Source organism: Berghia stephanieae, chromosome 6 (assembly GCF_034508935.2).
Source record: "Berghia stephanieae isolate SIO BIC M18660-M18661 chromosome 6, UCSD_Bste_1.3, whole genome shotgun sequence".
In the NCBI taxonomy this organism is placed as follows: domain Eukaryota; kingdom Metazoa; phylum Mollusca; class Gastropoda; order Nudibranchia; family Aeolidiidae; genus Berghia; species Berghia stephanieae.
In genome coordinates this window covers 18,923,345-18,948,689 of record NC_088365.1, presented here as the reverse complement: position 1 = coordinate 18,948,689, position 25,345 = coordinate 18,923,345, and the positions used below count along the sequence as shown (strand labels likewise).

The 25,345-nt window shown below is 37.5% G+C and overlaps 1 protein-coding gene across 1 annotated transcript; it reads left to right on the top strand.

Annotated features, from left to right (window-relative positions):
* The first annotated feature begins 1,727 nt into the window (after positions 1-1,727).
* On the top strand, positions 1,728-24,791 carry LOC144975789 (uncharacterized). Its single transcript, XM_078919977.1, has 12 exons — positions 1,728-2,128; positions 7,293-7,361; positions 7,831-7,984; positions 10,414-10,478; positions 14,265-14,393; positions 16,721-17,536; positions 17,575-17,791; positions 18,173-18,280; positions 18,542-19,094; positions 20,054-20,492; positions 21,655-21,751; positions 22,870-24,791. The coding sequence occupies exons 1-12, from the start codon at positions 1,728-1,730 to the stop codon at positions 24,655-24,657; spliced, it is 4,836 nt and encodes a 1,611-aa protein (XP_078776103.1). The 3' UTR covers positions 24,658-24,791.
* Positions 24,792-25,345: the final 554 nt, after the last annotated feature.

Below are 25,345 nucleotides of genomic sequence, written 5' to 3'. Positions count from 1 at the left end.
CACAGTAAATTCTGTTATGATAACGATCGCTAAACTCGCCCACAGGCTTGACCCGTGGCCTTCGTAAAGTTATGGCCTGATACTGACCAAAAAATGACGTCAAAATGCCAGTCTTTTGCTACAAAAGAAAACAAATCGTGAGTTGAATTCAATAGTTCAACCAATGAAATGACTTGTTTCCATGAGCTCTACTAACGACAACTCACTAATGACGTCAAACTGCCAGTCCTTTTGGATTTCAGTATCAGTCTATAACATAACGATGGCTACGCTTGACCAGGGGTTTCCATTTCACGAGATTCATGTGCACTACTCACTATTATTAACCCATCTTGAGTTCAAAATGACACAGCAAAATGTACACGTTGTTTTTAAATTTGTTTTGTTTTGTTTTCTTTTCTTTTTAAGATGAGTTATTTTAATCGATCGATGTGTGAAGGACGAGTTTTCTGGCCAAAATTTTTTTAATGTTATTTCAGAGAATTAAAGTATTTCAGTAACTATCAAAGACAATCTCCAGTCTAGAGACTGGAATTAAAGTATTTCAGTAACTATCAAAGACAGTCTCCAGTCTAGAGAACAGCCATTTCCAGCCATAATCTCATGGGGCCGGATTTCATAGCAGTTTCTGCAGCGTTACGATTAATAACAAATGCTTGTTGCCCCTTTGATAGGACGATGTTATTTTCTAAGTACTTTCCAGTTGACAGATTCGGCTAACAAGTCAGACAACCGAACGGAAATACGGGCTTGATTTAGCATTGTTCTAATGGACAATATATTTAATATATTATTTGCGTTGGTTTGAGAGACATCAATTAGCCCATGACAATTTGAGTTACATTTGCAAATAAGTAGCTACACGTCGCTCTAGATTAAAATTTACAACTCAGATACAGAAATAAGAGAAAATAAGACACAACATTCCGGCATCTGTCTCTGAAATTATTTTTTTTTGTCTCTGATCAAAGGACTGAATAAGGAACGAATTTTAGTCCTTTCATTTTCATGGCAAGGTAAGGCTTTTAAAATTTTAAAAATCTTCATAAACTATACCAAACGTTATCAACGTTTTTGTCATAATATGCATATCTTTCCTTTTGTGTTATAGAATAGCATCCATTCCAACGGGTACCAAGCATTTTATATTTTTTGTTTAATCCAAGAGAATCTGTATTAACTCGCAATACAATCTTGTAGCTCTGAAGAACATTTTTTCATTTAACTAAAAAAATAAGGATTTTGAAATAATTATGAGATTATTTTAAGCGCTTGAAAAAACATAATCTTTCCACGGATGTTTTGACAAGTTTAACATTTATCTAGATAATTATTTTGTTCCGAATTAATAGAGAGAAGAACTTTTTTTCATATAACTAAACTTTTTTATAAGGATTTTGAAATGATTATGAGATTATTTTAAGCGCTTGAAAAGAGAACATAATCTTGCCACGGATGTTTTGACAAGTTTAACATTTATCTAGATAATTATTTTGTTCCGAATTAATAGATAGACGTCTAGATAACTTGCAAGTCTATGCTTTCGTACAAAGTTGACACTTATTCCATAATTTTATTTGTATTATCAAAGCGTCGATTTGACGTCAACGAAGCCATAGCGTTACTATGAGAGTTGCGGAGGTTACCTAGATTGAAAAGTAAACAAACCTTTCGAAGCATGAAGTTTCTTTACTTCTTAGTATCAAACGCTGCTATACCATGCAGTCATGGACAAAGATTTTCAGGGAGGAACAAAGGAGTCTTCAAGTGAGAACAATAACAATATTGGTGTGACTTCTGATCCGTGTAAATCATTGTCAAGCGAAGGAAACAATTATAAAAAAGAAAATGAAACAATCAACCCAAAAGTCAACATAAATAAGTCCGATTCTGTACATCGACACGGTGTAAGAGTAACAGCTTCTCACAGCACAATCGAACACCTTAGTGACAAAAGCGGAGATCCTAAAAGGTCTGGCAGTACAGGTCAACCTCGATCTAAATCTTTCTGGGATCAACTCCCAACGTCGTCGAAAGGACCTCCTTTGATGCGTGTAAATTTTAACGGCAAAAAAGGAACTCACGGATCACATGGGGATGGGTTAACAAATGTTACTCAAGGGAAAGGGTGAGTTTTTATCCGTTATGGTATGCGCGAAAAATAATCGTAGTAACTGCCCCTATAGTGATATCAAATCAATTCATATTTTAGTCAGAAATATGTTACTTTATAAATCGGTGATTTGAGATGATCCTTCACATGCCGATCAGTACATTTTAAACATCGGATTTACCTAACGTTTCTGGTTAATATTCGTTTCTATTTTACTTTTTATTTTATTTTTTTTTTATTTTGAGAGGGGGGGGGGGCATATGCCAATGCATCCGCTACTTACAAACAGTACATATAGGTAGTTTTAATTATCCGTAGGATTAGTATTAATCGGATTAATTTTGCGTCTATAATTAATTAGGTATGAGTTATAATCTCAACTAGTATCTTACCTGGATACCTGGATACCTCTGTATAGAGCTTTTAGACTTGGTGTAGTCTCCTTCGCTCCTCCTCATCTATTTATGATTGGACCAATTTTTATAATTGAACTTGTTTCCTAGGGTGTTGCTTATCTCCAACTCTGCTTTGAATTTATTCAAATTTTTTTGCTGATACTGATAGTGCTGATCTTACCATGATGGTCACATAAACTTTCGTTTCACTTGACATGACAAAATAAAACAATGAAAATAATGAATTTCGTCATTTTAGTGGCTTGTTAGAGATCAAAAATGTCTTTCTTTCTTTGAATAAGTGAAACTAATTCAATGTAAGAATGACGAATATTGTTTGTAATTTAAGTGGTGGACTCCTCTTCCTCCCCCTCCCCCTTCACTACCTTCTTCTTTGTTCTCTTCGACTACTGCTGCTGATGCTGTTACTACTACTTCTACTACTACTACTACTACTACTACTACTACTACTACTACTACTACTACTATTACTACTACTACTACTACTACTACTACTACTACTACTACTACTACTACTACTACTGCTACTAATGCTACTACTACTACTACTACTACTACTACTACTGCTGCTGCTGCTGCTGCATCGATAAATACTACTACCTGTGTGGCTTTTTTGGTCTTGTAGAGAAAGTCGCCTTTGGGTCTCTGGTTAGAGTATTCTCCTGGGGGTGGGGGAGGCGGTGTGTGCAAAGTTGAGTCCTTGAAAAGAATTATATTATTGGCATTCTCTCACCATTCACAAGGTGTATATTGAGTACTTGGCCGGTAACAATAATTGTATTAGCACCTTACAGGTGTCATGTCTCGCCATACATGTTAAAATGTTGTTATTTGCTTGGGACCCCTTGTAAAACACTTTGAGCACATTCAGTGACTATTACACAATAAAGTAATAAATATTAAGAGCACTATGCAATTGCACTATAGAATTTATCGTATTTGTATATTTGGTGAAAAGGAAAAGTAGAACACTCAAACAGTGTGGCTCGGGTCTCGTCTTGTCTCAAAAGTCAAGCAATGTTGAGCGTGGCTAGTGGCCGGATGGATGACAAAGATCGTGAAAAATTCTGGTTCCGATGTTGTGTCCTTGGGTAAAGCAGTTTACAAACATTACTCCTCCCGACTCAGATGTGAATGAGTACCCGGCTATAGACAGTGATGGATATTGTAAGAGTGTTAATACCAAAAAAAAAAAAAACGCCTAACAGACGACTTGATTGCACTATAGAATTTATCGTATTTGTATATTTGGTGAAAAGGAAAAGTAGAACACTCAAACAGTGTGGCTCGGGTCTCGTCTTGTCTCAAAAGTCAAGCAATGTTGAGCGTGGCTAGTGGCCGGATGGATGACAGTGATCGTGAAAAATTCTGGTTCCGATGTTGTGTCCTTGGGTAAAGCAGTTTACAAACATTACTCCTCTCGACTCAGATGTGAATGAGTACCCGGCTATAGACAGTGATGGATATTGTAAGAGTGTTAATACCAAAAAAAAAAAAACGCCTAACAGACGACTTGATTGTGTGAAATGGAAATAGTGATCCTTATGGCCTTCTGAGGGAATAGATGGAAGCATTGTGAGGCGTAATTGAGCAAGGTTAACTCTCTCCTTACCAGCCATTTTCAGGATTTTCCCCAAAACGTCACACCCAGCTAACACAAAAATAGATTTCTTATCACTCAAACACAATAGCAGTAAAGTAAAATTTTATGATGTACAACATAACTTTGAAAAAGAAAATGTTAGTTGTATCGTAACGAATGTGACGATTTTCCCGTAGTTGGTAAGGAGAGGGTTAATCCGTGGAAATGCGCTATATAAATGTTCATATTTATTTTCATTTCAAAGTGATATAGATTGTAAATCATGATATTTGCATTCCAAATTGGACAGTCGTCATTGGGCCGGCTGAGCTGGTGTAAATTCTAATAATTTTTGCACATGAGCAATTACCTGTTGTTTACTACTGCAAAACGCTTTCCGCCGGATCTAAGAGTTAAAGCTACCCAATCACTGCTGGGTGGACATCGGGGTCAGGCGAGTTTTTTACCAGTTGACCAATCAAAACTCCGCTGATAAATTATCAGGATTAATAATAAGTATATAGTGAGTGCTGAAAATACATTTGACAAAAAAAAATGTATTTTTATCTTCAAATATAGCAAGGTGAATGTAAATATTCATAAAAGATTTTGCTTTTTTTGCATAAATACTAGGGAGGCCTTCGGAAAGCTCCTCGTGCTAAGGGAAACAACTAAAATATTCCCTCAACTAACCCTAAGGAAAATTGAAACCTAGTGCCTTTAACAAACCTAATAGGAAAAACAAACACCCTAGCACCTTTACTAAGACTTATGAGTAACCCTAATAGAAAAAAAATACTCCGAACTCGAACTAACCCTAATAGAAAAAACAAACCTGGTACTGCTTTCTATACATCACAAAACAAAATACCTGGATACCTGGATACCTCTGTATAGAGCTTTTAGACTTGGTGTAGTCTCCTTCGCTCCTCCTCATCTATTAATGATTGGACCAATTTTTATAATTGAACTTGTTTCCTAGGGTGTTGCTTATCTCCAACTCTGCTTTGAATTTATTCAAATTTTTTGCTGATACTGTGGTTTCTTGTAGTTTATTCCAGTTATTTACAATTCTAGATGAAAAAAAGTTCCTTCTTTCATTTGTTTTAAAACGTTCTTTTTTCAGTTTCTTGCTGTTTCCTCGTGTCTGAATGTTCTTGTTTGGTTTAAGGAATCCTGCCTCTACCCTGTCTATTCCCTTTACTATTTTATATGTTTGGATCATATCTCCCCTTCTTCTCCTGTAATCTAAGGTCGGGAGATTTAATTCTTTCAATCTCTCACAGTATGTTTTGTCTTTCAGGTGTGTGATAAGTTTTGTTGCTCTCCTTTGCACTCTTTCCAAACAGTCTTTGTCTCCCTCAAACTTCGGATACCATATGCAGTTAGCATATTCCAGCTTTGATGGCGACGGAAAACCAAAACAATGGTCGTATTAGGAAAGTTTAAACTTTCACCAATCTATCGAGGTTGTTCTAGAGTTTTAAAAAGGCTACTATATATTGACTAATTGAATAAATAAACGCATGATAAAAGATTCACGGTTAAAATACAAATTGAAAGAAATGCTAGAACGAGGAGCTTTCGAAAGGCCTCCCAAATACTATGAAGGTGGTTATCAGCAACTTAAACATCAATTTCTCTGTCTTGTTGATTTATTTCTATTACGTCATTGGTAGTTTAAAATGCAATCGGCCTTGGGCGTTACTAGTATCGCACAACCAGCTAACTGTGGGTCGAAGGTTCAAATCCCGAGGTGGGTAAGAATGAGTTGAACCCTTGGAATATGCTCTTAACAAGTTTTTTTTTTCTCCTGGCCAACAGCGTTCTCTCTGTCGAAAAAAATTGTGATAGCGCCTTACAGGCTTCATGTTCATTCCTACATTAAAGTTTTTTGTTGGTTTGGTGCACCTTGTAATGCGTTTTGAGCATATTTTTGTAGATATTGCGCTTTATTAAAACTTACTTTTCGTCTTGGTTTATTTTTTATTTTTTTGGTGGGTTTTTTTGGGAAGAACTTCCGTACCGTAGTTTCACAGTACTTAAAGCACCCTCAACCCTAATTAGAGATCTATTGCCTGATGAAACATAATGTTTGCCATCGCTTGCAAAATCGAAACTAATGGAAAACAAAGGAAGCAATAATGGCGTCGGCCGAAGTCGTAAACGACAACCGACTCAGACCGTGGCCTTCGTAAAGTTATGGCCTGATACTGACCCAAAAAATGACATCAAAATGCCAGTCTTTTGCCACAAAAGAAAACATATTGTGAGTTGTATTCAATAGTTAAACCAATGAAATAACTTGTTTCCATGGGCTCTACTAACGACAACTCACTAGGCGGTGCAAAAACCAAATAATGACGTCAAACTGCCAGTCCTTTTGGATTTCAGTATGAGGCTATAACATAACGATGGCTACGAACAGACCGTGGCCTTCATAAACTTATAGCCTGACACTGACCAAAAAATGACTCAAAATGCCAGTCTTTGGCTACAAAAGTAAACAAATCGTGAGTTGTATTCAATAGTTCAACCAATGAAATAACTTGTTTCCATGAGCTCTACTAACGACAACTCACTAGGCGGTGCAAAAACCAAACAATGACGTCAAAATGCCAGTCTTTTTGGGTTTCAGTGTCAGGCTATAGATAGTATGCAGATGACGTCACTCAGGCCTTTGTTATTGTTTTGCCATCCGCGTTTGTGAGTTGTTCTCACTAAACTGTATTAACCAGACTATAAAAGTTCATGGTTACACAGAGTTTGTGTGTTGGTCCGTTATATTTCCGGATGGCAATGTTGTGAACTCCTTGGCCAACCGCATTCTATCTATACATAACGATGGCTACGCTCAGACTCAGCAAATTGTTTTTGAAAGGAGAAAAATCACACCACTTATAAAAATGAAACTTATCTTAAATTGCAACTTAGGTAAATTTCATAATCGCTAAAAAATTAAGTTATATAATAAAAATGCTTTGAAACTATTGAAGTCCTGTCGTTTTAAACAATGTGTTTTTTTTTACTTTGTTTTTTTTATTTGCTTGTTTATTTTTCAAATTTAGTCTTCAATTTCGGTTTACTCGAGAATTTGTTATACCCTGTTGTTCACCCAGTAGTTATTACGTCACATGATCTGTTAGATCAAACATAAATATAGTATTTTTCCTATCCAAAGGTTACCAAACAATAGTTTGGCGCAACAGAAACTCCGGTTCAATAAGCCGTATGGTTTAAAGGCTGAAGCGTGTGTGTTAATCTTGACCCAGGGTTAATACGTGTAAAGGAAGGGGGGGGGGGGGCTATCATCCACTGTTTCCCCTGTTTATCCTGTCCAATCGTTCTAGTTTAACTAGTTTAGTATTTTGTTTGCTTATGAAAGTATGAGACGTGCATTAATTTGTTTATATTCAACCCTTCACTATTATACAACTTGTGACCGCTAACGCTTAATGTAGATAGTAGACATTCACTTAATACCAGGGGTATGAGCCTTTCAAACAAAGATTGGCAGCAACTACTGCTTCCATGGCCAAATTGCACATTACGGAAGCACCAGTGGCAGGTTTCATTGGGAAATCCCAATTGTTAAAACAACACCTTTTGTGATCGACGTCACAATTCAACTGACGTCACTTAACGCAGTTGGTTCATGTGAAATTCTTTCGATGTAAAAAGGTTTTTTTTGTTTCATTTTATGGATTAATTTGATAAAATAACTTGATTCTATTGAATGTTCTCTTATCAACTTCAGATATTTATTGTAAATGTGTTCGTGTATTGATATCAAAGAAAAAATGCAATTTTTTGTACAGATTGTTACTCAGTGACTCTTTAGAGAAAGGAGAAGATCAGCATAAAAAGCAACACGTAAGTTAATTAATAATTCAGTTCCTTTATTATCTTTTATGTCCGACATATCTTGTGATGAGATTCAAAATTTGGCTCGCTGATTCGCTTTTGAAATATCATTTTATACGTCCACAGATAACACCGAGTTGACAAAGTTATCTTTAAAAGAATGAATAGGTAGAGGTCCTCTTCCTCAGTCAGGCAGACAACAACGTTATGTATAAGTATAATTAACTAAAATTTATTTCCATAGCCCTACAATAATATGTTAATCGTATTTTTAAACCTCCTATTTGATTTCAAACCACACTTGAAATAAAATAAATATTCGAGTTAGAGCAGAGTCAGTTGTCAAAGTGTATTTTATCTCTTGTCACACAACTGAGGTGTTTCGGCACGTGTATATCACCTTATACCGTGGCTATTCTGAAAGGAGACAATTCTTGTTTCAAAATGACTGAAAATTATGGGGGGGGGGGGGGGGGGGGGGGGGGCGGGAGGTTAGAACACTCGACTCGCAAGCAAAGAGACCGGTTTCGATCCTGGGTTGAGTGGAAGCTTTTTCTAACCTATCCCGCCTCCTGTCAATTAGGGTAACCTCTGCGTTTATAGGCCTCTTTGCTGGATTAACTACTTGACGATTAGATTATTGGTTTGTAGGTAGGACCATAATTGAGCAATTGATCTTTGGATATTTGACAATTTGAATCTCTTGTCAGGCTATTTATTCAATTTTTCAATTTTAGGTAGCATTTTAAAAGCTGTAGAACAAACCTTGATTGATTGGTCGATCGGTGCAAGTTTAAAATATTTCCTAATATGACCATTGTTTTGGTTCTCCGCCGCCATTGTCGAGGGTGTATTGAAAGGTATATAAAAGCAGAACAGTCCTAGGATTTTATTTTCTCAATTAGGATAAGCTGAAGGTCCGAGGATGTTTTTTTTTCTTCTATTAGGTAATTAAAGGTCGTAGTAAAGGTCCTAGGATTTTTGTTTTTCCGATTAGAGCTGGATAATAAAGGGTGCCTTCCGAAAGCTCCTAGTGATGCTAGCATTTCAATCTGTATCGATTGGTGAAAGTTAAAACTTTCATATTACGACCATTGTTTTGGTCATAAGTCTTAGTTAAGGTGCTAAGGTGTTTGTTTTTCCTATTAGGGTTAGTTAAAGGTACTAGGTCTTATTTTTTCTTAGGGTTATTTATGGGAATATTTGAGTTGTTTCCCTTGGCACGATGAGCTTTCGGAAGGCCCCCCGATAATAAAGGTACTTGGTTTTATGATTTTTTTTCCTTCTCTGTGTTGGTTAAGAGAATACTTGGGTTGTTTCCTCTCAGCTCGAGAAACAGGCGGGTGGCCTCCCTTTGGTAAAAGTACACTGACTATTTTGACAGAGGTACTAAAACTTTTCTTCTTTTAATCTGAAGTAAGGTTTGGTTACCTACTCTTATTTTGGATAATTGACACAATTATTTATAGAATACTAATTTAATCGTAATAAAGTGAAAGCTTGGGTGACCTTCCATAAGCTACTACTTCCCAAGTATTCTTGTTCTAATAGGGGGTTTGGGAAGGGGGAAACTTTTTTTTAAGTCTCCCCCCTCCCAAACTCCTTACTAGAAGTTCTAGTGTAGGGGTTTTGGGAGGGGGGAGACCTTAAAAAAAAAGTTTCCCCCCTCCCAAACCCCCTACTAGAACAAGAATACTTGGGATGTAGTAGCTTATGGAAAGTCTCCCGAAAGCTTCCTAATTTGTCTTAAAATGATAATCATACACTGATTTAGTGTCAAAGTTTGTCAAAAGAGAAAATGTCTGCAGCAACTATTATAACACTTCAAAACTATTTAATGCAGTCTAGCATCGTAAATCGTAAATGGTTTATGAAATGTTTTTGAAATATTTCATCTAGATACACAATCAGATTCTTGTCAGCGTTTGTTTTGATAACCCATACTTCATAAGACAAATAAAAGACTGATATTTTGAAAGAGGACATCATATTATTAAATCTTACACAAAGTCATTTTGGATTGAATAACAAGCTTTTATTTTTCATCTTCCATGAGCTGGTTGACCTGTCGGACGCTGACGACAATCGTGAATTATGTTTTGGTGAAAATTCTGTCTGTTACTGCAGCGGAGTCGGCATCCATTTTGGCAGATTGTCAGGACAAGAAGCTCTTTCATCTGGATTTCAATTTTCACTCCGTAATGACCAGTGTGTCGTAATTTACCATAGAACAATTTCATTGATGTGTATTCAAGTGGATGAATGGATGCAGAAAATTTAGGATTCTTGACCGTTGCAAACTTTCTAATCTCGTTAACAAATTACATGAGATGTGAAGAATGCAATGTTACATTATATAAACCATATTATCTAATTTGCAATCAATTAAAAAAAAATTCTTTGATTGCCTATGTTAACACTTTCTCAATGTTTTACAGATTTTGCATCCAAACACTTGTTTGAATACAGCACCGGTTGCACAACGAGTTTTTGACTCTTCTATGTAAGTACAAAACGATTCTTGTGTGTAATAGGCTAATGATTTCGGGGGTCGTCAAAAGAAGTAAAGAGGAGGAGAACGAATAAGAGGAAGAAAAGCAGGGAGGAGGACAGGAGGAGGAGGAGGGGGAGGAGGAGGGGGATGAGGAGGAGAAGTAGGAGGAGGAGAAGTTGGAGGAGGAGGAGGAGGAGGAGGAGGAGGAGAAGAAGGAGGAGGAAAAGAGAATACATCATCTTTATTCCACTGGATTTGCTCAAATCGTTTTACAAAGGGTCCCAAGCCATAAAAATTCTTAACATATTGGAATATAGAAGTTTTCTTCAAGCGGCAACGCTGATACCGGTAAGGTACCCATTTTAGATCTGAGTGCAGTGAGAGAATGTATATAAAGAGCCAAGAACACTTCGAGCCGCCAGGGAGCGGGACTCGAACCAGGGGCCTACGGGTCCGAAGGCCAATGTCATACCAAAAGACCACAAATATACCTAACATGTCGAAGCATTGTACAAAATCCCTCGATTTCAAATTTTTCTGGTGTTCCGTTCATATTTTTTCAAAGGGCATAACCCGAGGCCAGTATCCTAGAATAAGCCTGTGTGAACTCATAACCTGACATAAGAAAGTAAACCGAATTCAATAGTACAACCAAAGGGATCATTCATTTCCTTGATTACCGCTTACAACTATTTGTTCACTTTCTTTTTGTGATCGTCGTCTTAGTATGTTGTGACGTAATCTTTATCCGAAGAATCAAGCTATAAGTTTAAATAAGACTTATTTACTGTCACAGCAACCATGCAGTCCACAAGTTATATAAATGAATCTTTCTTTTTCTCGGTTACCAACATTGTATAGATAGTTCGAAGATGACGTCACTCGGGTCTTTGTTATTGTTTTTTGTCATCCGCGTTTGTGAGTTGTTCTCACTAAACTGTATTAACCAGACTATAAAAGTTCATAGTTACACAGAGTTTGTGTGTTGGTCCGTTATACTTCCGGATGGCAATGTTGTGAACTCCTTGGCCAAGCGCATTCTATCTATAGATAGTTCGAAGATGACGTCACTCGGGTCTTTGTTATTGTTTTTTGTCATCCGCGTTTATGAGTAATGCTCACTGAACTGTATTAACCTGACTATAAACGTAGCCATCGTTATGTTATAGCCTGAAATCCAAAAGGACTGGCAGTTTGACGTCATTATTTGGTTTTTGCACCGCCTAGTGAGTTGTCGTTAGAAGAGCTCAAGGAAACAAGTTATTTCATTGGTTGAACTATTGAATACAACTCACGATTTGTTCTCTTTTGTGGCGAAAGACTGGCATTTTGACGTCATTTTTTTGATCAGTACCAGGCCATAACTTAACGAAGGCCACGCTATAAACGTTCATGGATACACACAGATGGCAATGTTATGAGCTTCTTAGCCAAGCGCATACTATCTATAGAATTCGAAATTCGAAATGTATCTTACCGACAAGTAACAGTCCGTCGTACTTGTACAACCTAGTTCACATTACGTAGAAATGTGTAATTTACAAGTAATCTATTTGTAACAAAACCTTGTCTTAGAACTATTATATCTAAAATGATGCCACATTTATAAGTCATTCAACATATTTGTACATGTTTGTGTGCTGGGTTGTCGTGCAGCGATGTGACCTTAGTAACATACTGGAGAGCCAGTTTTTTCCTCCTGAGATGGAGAGGTGGCTCATCTGCCTCAGCATAAAGGCTTGCCACTGGAGAAGTGCGGAAAGCCCCGAGTGCCAAGCGCAGTCCCTGATGATGAATTGGGTCCAGCATGCCTAAGTAGGATGGTTTTGCAGAGCCGTATACAAAAGATGCGTAGTCCAGTTTTGATCGAATAAGGGTTCGGTATATCTTTAGAAGAGTGTTTGTGTCCGAACCCCATTCCATGCTCGACAGAACTCTCATTATTCTCATTGCTTTCATGCATCGCAGTCTGAGATCTTTGATATGGGCGAGGAAATTTAGTTTCCTATCAAAGATCAAACCCAGGAATCGGGCTTCGTCCTTTACCTCAATTCTGGAATTGTTGAGATAAAGGTCAGGCTGTCTAATGCAGGTGCGTTTTCGGCAGAAGTGGACAGCTACTGTTTTTGATGGGGAGAAGGAGAAACCATTGAGATTTGCCCACTCCGACAGTTTGTTTAGTTGGAGTTGTAACTGTCTCTCAATGGTGTCCATACTCGATTTACTTCGATAGCATACAAGAAAGTCATCAACATATAAGGAACAGTCAACATTCTGTCTCATTGCATTCACTATTGAGTTTATTTTAATCTCAAACAGAATGGGAGACAGAATGCTACCCTGTGGAACTCCCTCTTCCTGATCAAATGGATCAGAAAAGGTGGATCCTGCTTTGACCTGAAAGGATCTGTTGTTTAAAAATGCTCTGACAAACATTGGAAGGTTTCCTCGCAGACCAAGATTGTGCAGATCTTTGAGGATTCCGAATTTCCAAGTTGTGTCAAAGGCCTTCTCAAGGTCAAAGAAGATTGCTACTAGAAGAAAAATTTCGCAAGCACCCAAAAATGACACCACCATTAGGTTGCAGAATAAAAAAAGACATCGCAGACATGAACATCAGTCTAGATAGGATACATCCATACGTCCAGGCAAAGACACCACCATGGTCCATACATAGACCAAACATAAATTTGGACCTAACAAAACTGGAAAAATCACAAACAGACCCACATATTTACAAACAGACACTAAAAGCAATATTACAAACATACAAAAACCATACTCACATATTTACGGATGGTTCAAAGAGCGCAGATGCAGTAGGATGTGCCTATCACTCATCGGAAGGCACAGGATCACTTCGCCTGGATAGAAATGTTTCGATCTTTACAGCGGAATCGAGAGCAATCCTAAATGCTCTCCGTTTGGCTGAGAGATCGAATAAAAATAAATTCTTGATCTTGTCTGACTCGCTGTCCGTACTTAAGGGGATCTCAAATTTTTATTGCACCGATCCAAGACTCATAAGTATCTTGGAAGGTGCAAATAAATTATTTATTAAGAAAAAGAAAGTTTGTTTTCTCTGGGTACCTAGTCATGTGGGTATCCAGGGGAACGAAGAAGCGGATCGACTGGCAAAAGAGGCGGTGAGCCAAGAATTACAAGAGGGCAGTAAAATCCCACACGCGGATTTATAGATCAATATAAAAAAACATGTCCGAAAGGAATGGGAACGATCCTGGGGTCGAGATGTACATAACAAATTAAAACAAATTAAAAGTGACCTCGGCCCCAGACCCAACTCGGGGCTAAAAAGAAGAGACGAGGTAAAAATAACTCGACTCCGGATCGGACATACTGCCCTCACTCACCGTTTCCTTCTGGAGAGGGATGAAAAACCCCTCTGCAGAACATGTAACTGTGACCTGACAGTTCAACACATTTTAATTGAATGTACAGAATTAGAACAGATAAGGTCACAACATTATGATAACAGAGACTTGAAGTCTCTGTTCCAGTCGGTCGATCCGCTTACAATTTTAAAGTATCTGCAGGAATGTGAACTCCTGCAGAAATTGTAAATAGATATTTTTACTTAACAAACATGTAACTATTATGATTTTATAAAGATTTTATTACAACAGTACACGTTTTGATCAGCTGTGGCCCCTCGGGGCCGATAAAGGATTGATGAAAGACAGAAACGGGCGCTTAAATGACCTAAATAGTGTCGAAAGCGCCGTTAAACACCTAAAAACAAACAAACAAAATTCAACATATTTCTTCTTGGTCTAGATCTTTTGCTGACTTAGTTCGAGCTTGTGGACAAAGACGAAAATTTTCAAGACTTGAGACAGTACAACTTAATAATTCCCTCCTGTCGACCCCTCAAAGCAGCACACTTGTGTCAAATTACTTTAACAAGTAAGGCAATCAGTAGTTCAAATCATTTTCTTTATTTTATATTTGCCTTGATTCTTTATATCTTTAATGAGCATTTTTTTCTTCACTAGTTTTCATCAAGTAAAAGAGAGGACCTGCTTTGTCATACTTTGTAAAAAAAAAAAAAGACAACAACACATTTTAACAATTTTGAACAGAAAACTCATCCTTCAAATGTCGATCGATTAGAATGACCCTCATCTTGTGAAGTCCCAGGTTTCAGATATTTTTGCCAAGATGGGAGCCATTTTAAATGGATCGATATTTGAAGGACGAATTTTCTGGCCAAGTTTTTAAAATTTGTTGTTCTCAGAATATTATGGCAGTGATCTCTCAGGTATCCATCTGGACATTCCATCCAGCACCAATTATTGGATACGCTCTCTTCTTGTTGCATCTGATAGATTTCACAAGATACCTAAAGAACAAAATAGATAGATAGATAGATAGATAGATAGATAGATAGATAGATAGATAGATAGATAGATAGATAGATAGATAGATAGATAAACATTTGAAAAATAATTAAGATAGTTTGACTTCTACAACGTTGTTATCGAGCGTTGTTCTATAACAACGTTCTAGAAGTATCTTAATTATCTTTCAAATGTTTATAAATAGCTCCTTTTATACTAAAGTTGAGCACTATTATTTCATGGTTTTTGTTTTATAATTTATAGATAGATAGATAGATAGATAGATAGATAGATAGATAGATAGATAGATAGATAGATAGAGAGAGAGAGAAGATAAAAATAAATAAATAATAAATAAATTTCCCTTTATTCATCCCCAAGGGGAAATTTGTCTTTAGGGTCTATTCCAAGGGAAGACTGGAATAACGCAGGCGTCAGCCGCAGAGCAGCGCCGCAAAGTGAGCTAGGGCGAGGTGACTTGCTCAAGGCCACACAACGCAGCGGCGGGTGATTGAACTCGGTACCTTTCGGGTAGGAAGCAAAGACCGTACCACTGAGCCACGCTGCCCCTATATATTTATATATATACACCCATTTCAATTTAAACCTTATGTCTTTTGAGCCGTTCTCAACCATTAAACACGAATATATCACCTCTATTAGAATGTTTGGTGATAGATCGTTTGCTTGTTTCGCACCTAAGATTTGGAATGAATTACCACGTGATCTGAGGGAGTGCAAGTCTTTGCCTGCCTTTAAAAAGAGTCTCAAGACTTCACTTCTTTTATTGACGTTATGAACCCTTGATTTAGCTATCAATTGATTGTATTGTAGACTATGCTGTTGTTTTGTTTTGTTTTGTTTTTTTGTTGGGGGGGGGGGGGGTTTGTAGTTGTTTATTTGTTGTTGGCTTGTTTTTGTTTTCAAATTTATAAATTACATTGTGAAGTTCCGAGAGCTTGTGTTTTAACGAGAATGAGCGGTATATAGATGTGTATTATTATTATTATTATTATTATTATTATTATTATTATTATTATTATTATTATTATTATTATTATTATTATTATTATTATTATTATTATTATATTATTATTATTATTATTATTATTATTATTATTATTATTATTATTATTATTATTATTATCATTATATTAATAATCCATAAAGTAAACATTCGTAGAAAAATTTTAAAAAAGAGGAGGCAGTGGTCATCTTAGAACTGTGTAGTGGTAGAAACATTGCGCATCTAAAAAAGAGAGTTTGGGGGTTGCACAGGTTAGCTAAAACTGCCCAACATTGATAAAATAACTTTTTAAAAATTTGGCCAGAATTAGTTTTGTTCATATAGTGACATTTACATTCATAGATTTTAAGAACTACACTCAACCCCCCCCCCCCCAAAAAAAAAAAAAGAGATCAGTTGAAAAGTTTTTGGTCATTCATCGAGATTAGAAGTAAAAGAATTGGTCTGGCCAAAATTAATAAAAGCGTTTGTCAGTGTACGACAAATAGAATGGGGGAGTTTTATTTTTTGCCCATTAAAGTCGATGGGTGAAGAGTGGGTGCCATTCTATAGGATAGTGATGAGGTCTATGGCCAAGTCTTTCATATCCTTTGGTGAGTATTTTATTACATTTTATTCCAGTGGACTGGTACGGAGGAGGCTTTCTGCTGTGGTGATTTTGTGATCATGCAAGAAAATGTTGGTCGTAGAGAACGAATAAAAATTTTCCCTTTGAGTGGGAAAAATCAAAATTGTGTGAAGCACGCTGAGTTAGATGAGTAATTGATTCTCTTTACAAATTTAAATATGCATAGTCAGGTGTTTATCCAAATCGCTGCTCGAATAGAACACAATGAGTGAATTTCTTTTAAAATGTTTACAAACAGGTATCGGTCTTATTTGGATCATCTGCGTAAAACTCACGGATACCCAAAAACAGACTCTGTACCGGCAGGTATTCCACCGCCTATTTCAACCCTGAGCGTTCCTGTGCCGTGCGTCACACCGGTAATTTTTGAGGACAGTGCTCATGACCCGGATTACGTTCAGATCTTAGAAAAAACCACTACAGATTCTATAAGAAACTTGTGGTCTTATCAATTGGAAGGCGGAGAAGCTGAGAGAATTCTCCTTCAGTGCAGCCACCTCGAAAGAAGACCTGTTCCTGAAAGGCAAATAAGAAATAATAGACGGCCTCTTCTTTGTGATAACAACGCTGGCGAATCTGGAGCTCAATATTCGGAGACTGCTCAAAGAGGTCTCGGCAACGCTGACATAGCTGTGAAGAAATCTGGCTCACATACAGCTTTGAACTTGAGCGAAGACGCCGCGCACTCAACATTGTATACAGACTGCTCACAAGCTTTAAACTCCCAACACAATTCCGAATCAGGAACCCAAAACAAACGCACTTCTGACTTTGATTTGAATAACACATCATCGCCAACGGTACCAGATTCAAATCAAAACGATTCAGGCAATAGCATGAAAAACGATATGGCGTCTTTCCTCCCACAACACAACGGCACAGCCGAATGGGGAGATAGCAACAACGAGAGGAAAAACTCGTGTGTCGGTTACTCCTTCAGAACGAGAAATACGCTTGAAAGCATTTCACAGAAGCAACAAAGAATGCTGCACCAGAAACAGCAACAAGAACAACACCAACAGCAACAGCAACAGCAACATCAAGACACCATACAGTCGATATTTCATTACCTCAATCGCAATCATCACAAAGCGGCAACGTCAATTCTAAAATGCTTCATGGCGGAAGTAATTCCAGACACAAGATTTGCAGCAGATTTCAAGGAATGAATCTCACATCTTCTGCTGCTACGTCTTCTACATCATCGATTGTGACAGACCAGTCCAGGATTTCTCAAACAAACCCGTCTTCTGCGACGTCTGTGGACTACGGAGTTCATGTGACCAATACAGAAAACAATGCGCAAGGGGTAAGTTGAATCTGTCGCGCTGTGGTTTCCCGTTTCCCTCAACAATCGTCATCCTCATCGTTGTCGTCATCACCATCCTCATCATCATCAGCAGCAGCATCATCATCATCATCATCATCATCATCATCATCATCATCATCATCATCATCATCATCACTATCATCATCAGCAGCAGCGGCAGCGGTGGCAGCAACAGCATTTTCATCATCATCAAATGTCGTGCTTTTTGTTGGTAAATTTATTATTCTTCAGATCGTCAGGTCTCTTCTTCTAACCTTCTTCATCCCCCCCCCTTCCCCACTCAACTCTTCTTTTTTTTTATCCCTTACATCTCATCTTAAAATGACCCTTGATATATTTAAACTTCCATCTCATGTTCAGAGTTTAGGCCTGTGTAATGGTATCTACCCTTTGGACAATGTTGTGTCTGCCGACAACAATGTCATTCCAAGCATGTCTGGAACAATGACCTACAGTCGTACCCTGAAGGTATTTGCCTCATTTCTTCAAATGTCCTGTTAGTGATTAACGCATTAGAAATCTTGTAACCCATGATTTTTGCGACATGGAATTGGAACTGGCAAGTAGTCTGTACTTTATGATCTACAAGGCTGAATTTTCAAAGTTGGTTATGATTTTTTTTCTTACTGTCCAGTTAGAAGTATTTGATATTTGACCTTTTTTTCAATGTATAGGATCATCCCCATTAATATTTTGATGTTTCTGTTTTCAACTATTATTTCATTTCAGGCTAGCTATGCTTGCTTGGATCCTAATAGTTCCATGCTATTGTCTACAAAAGACGGATTTCGAGAGAACGCATTTGGAGGTGTGGATGAGATTACTCTGTCAAACGATTTTCAGCAGATGCCCAATGCTCTGGGAGAGTCCAAATGGATGGATTTTCAAAGCAGGCAGACGGTACTTAATAATGAAAACAACAATTTAGCACAGAGTTTGGAAAATCCCACAAACGGTCAAGGCAGAACAAGAATGGCATCAGGATTTTCTGAACCGGAGCCTCCCCAACATTGGTCAGCTAGTCTCAAGTCAGGTTCTCAACGACCCATCAATAAAATGGCCAAAGAATCTGCAGCAGAATCGTACATGTCATTTTGTAACCAAAAAGAGAAGAATTCATCGGCAGGTGTGATCGGACTGGGAAGTGTGTCAAATGATCAAACGTCAATAAGTCAGAAAAATTCTTGGGGTTCCTCGTTCTCTATGCCAAACAGTTCAGCCTCCAGCCGATTGGACGTTTCTTGTGACGTCAGCAATGACGTCCCACATTCTCAATCTAATGGTAATAAATGTACGGTTACTGATAGTAATTTCATTCTTGAATCTACGGTAGATGCATGAAGCTATTCGATGAGATATAAAAGTACGAATAGGTCTATGTTGGTAACAATGTGTTCAATTATTTCAACCTTTTTCGATAAAGAGGGTCCCATTTGCATTCTACTCATAAGCAAAATAACCGATTTAATAACAATAATAATAGTAATAATACTATTAACAATAATAATGATAATATAATAATAATAATAATAATAAAATAATAATAATAATAATAAATAATAATAATAATAATAATAATAATAATAATAATATAATAATATATAATAATAATAATTAATAATAATAATAATAATATAATAATAATAATAATAATAATAAATGGTGATGATGATGATGATGATGATGACGACGACGACGACGACGACGTGATGATGATGATGATGATGATGATGATGATGATGATGATGACGAAGAAGAAGAAGTTTTTATCTACTTCTTTCTACTTCTCGTTCTCCCCATTCTTCTTTCTACTACAACTACTATTATTACTACTATACTACTACTACTACTACTACTACTACTACTACTACTACTACTACTAATAATAATAATAATAATAATAATAATAATAATAATAATAATAATAATAATAACTGCTAATGTTCTACTACTGCTACTGTTATTACTATTGCTGCTGCTGTTCCTATTACTTCCACAACCACTATAACTACGATTAACGTCGTCATTGCTTTTCCTCGTCCTGCTTCTAGCTTTATGACTGTGTCACTTTTCATTTCCAATATTCTTCCTAACAAAATGCTAATTTATTATTCTATAAACTCCGTTATCTCGATTACCCTAATGTAGTGAATGTCACTTATTTCCTGGACCCGCTCAACAAAATGTATATCTTGAATGCAAATAGATTATTTAGTTGCTTCCTTTCTCTTTATACACCAGACCACTCCCGACTTCATCAGTGGAGACTAAATGCCCCAACATTTGAGTCTTCTAAACCTCAAGGACGTGAACCGTATACTATGAACACACAAGGTTTTCCCGAAACATCCTTGGGACAAATATCTGACTCATTCCAGAATGGACTGGACCCATTTGGATCCACAGGAAGTGGATTCGGTACCAAGAGCTCGTGGAGCACATGTGGAGATATTTCACCCAACAAAAATGTACTTAAGTTTCTGCAGCAGAGAGCTCGCAATTCCACGTCAGGTCATTTGCCAGATGGCATCGGTGGTCAGCTCCAGCACTCATACCAGGCCTCACGTCTCACAGACCAGAGGCATAAATTGTTCAATAACAACAACGCTGCCAGTCTGACTGGTAATGACAAAAGCAGGTTACAAATTGAGAGTGCAGCCTTCAGCCCGAGTGAGCCGTGGTGAGTATTTTGTTTTTATTCTAGAGTGTATTGTCTAATGTATGCAAGTGAACAAACCATCTCCCCTGGTGGGTTGAAGAGCGTTTCTTGTCTGATGAGACAAGGACGGGAAATGATGGGTTGATTTCTATTATAAAGAGGAATCACAGTACAACAGGCATGGTGGGACCAGCCTAAAATCGCTGTTATAACTGAATCCTGTTGTAGCCGGTTTTCTAAAATAAACAACAGCCCAAATGGCCTAATTCACCATTATTTAATAATTTTACAACATTGTAGTCTCCTCACTTGCAGTTTGGTTTTGCCTAGTCCCTGGCTGGAGACCTTTCTGTGACGGATGTAGCCCGGTGTGAGTTAGCGGTATAGAACAAAGATGAATACAACAACAGCTTTAAAAAATGACCCAATACTTAACATGACGCGATTCGGACTCAAAATCATTGTCGCCCTTTTTTTTACCAAAGTGCAGGCGTTCCATGTCCGTAAGTTCCCCAAGTAAAAGATCGCATGATCCAAAAACCGGCTTGACGGATTACACGACCTAAATGTTATGTAAAACTTATTCAATAGCAAACAGGGAGGTACATACTGTGTCTTCCATCCCGTTATATCTGTTTTCCAACATGCTTTCTGTCTTTGTCTTGGAATGAGATTACTTGGTTTTTTTCCTGGCCCTGGTCGGAGTCCTGGCTGGGAGGGAAACAGTCAAATGCATAGTTATTGTTTTGGGAGATGATATTTTTTTTCTTGTAAATCATCTCTCTGTTATGTATTATTATATCTTTTATTTTTAATGCATAATGTAAGCATTTGAGTGTATTCCTCTTTGTTGGATTTTGTGCATATGTCCGGATGAGACTTATAGGTGATCTCAAACTAAGTACATTGGTAGTATGCCCTTGAATTCTTCATCTGATCCCTATTTGTTCCCAGTTCTCCTTTGTCTTACTTTCTCTTGGCTGCTCTAATTGTAATTCTTGAACTTTTTAATATCCCATTTTCTTCCTTTTTACTGGCGCTGATATGACCTTAATGTGTTGCAAGCGCCGTAAACCCCTTAAAAACAAAACAAAAAACAAACTTGGTAACACATTTTAATGGGGGTTTATTTCATGTAAATTCGCATGATATTTTATTTTCAAAACTTATTAATTTCTTCCAGGTCCAGTGCGACATGTGACGACATGACTGAATATTTTGACTCGACACTTCAATTCTCTAAAGCTGGGATTCCATCCAGCCAGAACAATATAGCAGGGGTGAGTTTGTAACAAGATAAAAATAGCAAATACTAAACAGATGTTTGGGATTGCTTTGTTAACGACATAATATTGCATGATGACCAGTTTCTTTTCACTCACCTTTATTTCCTACAGATCTTAAGAGATTCAGCTACCCAATTACTGTGTAAACTGCGGGATCTGAACCGAGTCCCGTAATTTCGAACAAGGAAGCGATATTTTTAAACCTTAAAATAACCACGCCAACTTTAAGTCTTTTGAACTTTAAATGCGCTTCACGGTGTGCTTCTTTATCTCAGTATTCAATTTCTGGTATATCAAGCGACAACTCGCTTGTAACCACCAACGTACCCGGTTATTCCTGGATTGCCCCCCAAAAAGCGTTATAGCATTGATATGGCTGGTATGGGGTAAATAATAATAATCAAAAATTTAAACATCAAAATAAGATTTTGACATTCTATATCTGGCAATCAAAAACATGACATCATTTTATTTTGTTATCAATCCTACTTAACTCAAAGAGAAGATACCTTAATGGTTTTCCTAATGGTTGAAGAATTGCGGACTTTAAAGGTTGGGGAGACTGATTTGATTAATTTCTATGGCCCATGGATAATTAAGAGAAATCAAGCATGATTTTTTAAATTCATCCTCTGAGATTTGTTTTCTCTATGCACTATATCGATGTAACCCATGCGTCAGTCGCAGTGCAGCGCTGCAAAGGGAGGATAAGAAGCTATGTTTCTTGCTCAATGAGGAAAAAATGAGATGTCAACAGCGGGGCTTGAACACGGGTCCCCCAGGTGGAAGTGCAATGCCTTTTTCACTCGGCTATCTCGCCTCTAATTGTTCATTTGTGACAATGAATCGAAGGAGCTGCCTTTTTTCAATATTACCTCTGTCATAAGTCATAGAATTAGGTCATGAGTGTCGTATCTTATACAATATCAAAAGCTCTATAAATGCTCATAATAATAGTTAGTTATTATTTCAAATAGAGATCTAGTCATTGTCACTCAATCAAATTCGTACACATATTATCAATATTATCATATTATCAATAGAATAAGTACTTTACTTACTGTGATACATCATGATTTGTTCATATATGATGTAATATCTCTCTCAATCAGATGAGCTTGGACAATGGCTCCAGTCGTAGTTTACCTCAGAACACGTCGTCTATAAACAACACTAGTCCAAATTCCCAAGGCATCTTGGGTAATTTCAGCTCCCCGGCCTTCAGGTGCAATGATTCATACAACCCTTTACAAATAAACCGACCCTCGTCGTCATTTAATGGTCAAAAAGACCCCATGACTTTGTCAAACGGGTCCTTTTCAATAGGATCATCTTTGCAGGAACACCAGAAAAAGAAAGAGCAACACAATTCAGATGACCATGCTTTCATATCTCATGACAATGCCGGCATTAACGATTGTAACTCTTTGGATATTGGTTCATGCGATGCGATCACAACGTCTAGTCCTCCTTGGTATGAACTTGCCCCTATACCTGATGACATGGAGGAAATAAGGAGCGACAAAACACGCGAGCAGAGTCATCTGAATTTTCCCGAGAGTACGTCAGTTGATAGAGACAATCAATTTTCTTCACATACATCTTCATCAGAAATTAACTATCATCAGAGTTATACTACGCCTGTCAGTGCTTCCAATCAAAATCAAAACACATATGGAATTACCAAAATTGAAAATAAACCTCGATTAATCCTTGGTGCCAGTACAGTCAACCAAAGACAAACAGACCATGAAAGAGATTCTACCGTGACAGATAATGAGAAAAATAGAATGTTGATTACTCCGGTCGGTACTCAAGACAGTGACAAAACTCAGCATCGCAAACAATTTCCTTTTCCGTGCCATCCAAAACATGGATGTGCTTCTTCGTCCCAAATCACCGCTAACCATTTCCAGCAACCACAATTTCAAATCGCAGGAATGAATCATCAACAGACAACAAATGGAGTGCCTCAGCAGATGTATTGTATTCCAAACATCTTGATGCCCCCGCCACAACACCAGCAGGGTCGACACCCTGGTGTCTTATCATATCCAGGCATGATGGGTAATGTAGCTCCCTCTTCACCTTTTCCACAAGGCCTGATGCGAGTACCTCTGGTCGACATGTCTCGCCTGGTCTATCTCCAATCCCTTCCTTTCAACATGACTTCAACTAATATGACACCCAATAGCAACCACAACAACAGTAGTAGCAGCAATCCTCATGTCAATACCTGCAATATTATAACCATCAACACCGCGGACAACGATTTCAGTACAACAGGAGATAAGGGAGGGGGTAGACTTACCAAATCAGCAGGAATTCGGGGTAAAAGTACTTTGCTCAGACTTCGACCAAATAGCACAATTGGTGACGGCACTTTCCCTGGATTGAGGTCGACAGACGATTCTACGATGTTACCAAAGAGTAACAAGCTACGTTCTAACAACGGAAACCCATGGGACGCTGATCTTGAGCATGATTTTTCGAGCTCTCTTTTCTCCAAAGTCACGTCAATGCAAGACCAAAGCCGCTTACATCAAGAATTTGGATTAGTTTACCCAGAGACTCAAACTACATCAACCAATTCTGTAACTCAGGAAACAAATTTCCGATCTCACCATGGTGTCCAGTGGGCTTCGACGCCAGATATTCATCCGGAAATGTTGGACATGCTCCCCGTGCGTAAACAGCCGATAGAGGATTATAACGGACGCCAGGTTTGCTGGACGGACATGGAGCTGATGATGTCGCCAGCCTCTAAAGAGCAAATGCAAGTGGTCAGGAAAAGCAACAAACCCTTGGGATCGAACAAAGCCAATCTTATCAGCATCTTGCCTAAAATCTCACCCGATGAAATCACTGACCCGAGAGGCAAAGAATTGGGGTATGAGTAAAATATTAATGGGTTTTTTGTTGGTATTTGTACTCATTGAAGATATATTTTAACAAAATCAGATTTAAAGGACTCGTTATTGGTCTAATTTTTAAAAAATTAGCATGCTCATTTATTTCTTGGATATGCAGTTTGTAGAGCTGATACAATTCATATAGGTTTTTCATTGAATTTGCTATTTTGATCATTTGAAAAATAAGAAAGAGAATCGATTTCATTTTAAAAAAATATTTGTCACTTAATCGGAATTATGGCTTACTGAAGTGGGAACATTCTGTATATGCTTTAATATTCTTATTCAAACATAGTTTTGTAAGTTGCGATAAATATGAATACAATATAAACATTTTTCTTAAAGATAACTCTTTAAATAATAATCTTTAGGAAATGCTGTTAATTTCCAAGGGGTTAGGTTTTTTTTGCCTTCCGTAGCTGAACACAATCTTTGTGCTACGTTTTGCGTTACGTATATATACGTTAAAATTGGATACGATTGAATGGTTATTCTCATCACAAGTAATCGTAGCTACGTTTAATTTTGGAATACTGGGTTATCATTGGCGATTTCAAGCTCATGTTTTCCTTGCACTGCACTGCTTATGTTGCTCAAAAAGAATTGCACTGTTGCACTACTTATCTCACAAATATAATGTAGCTAATGGAATCAGACCCCCCCCCCCCAAAAAATA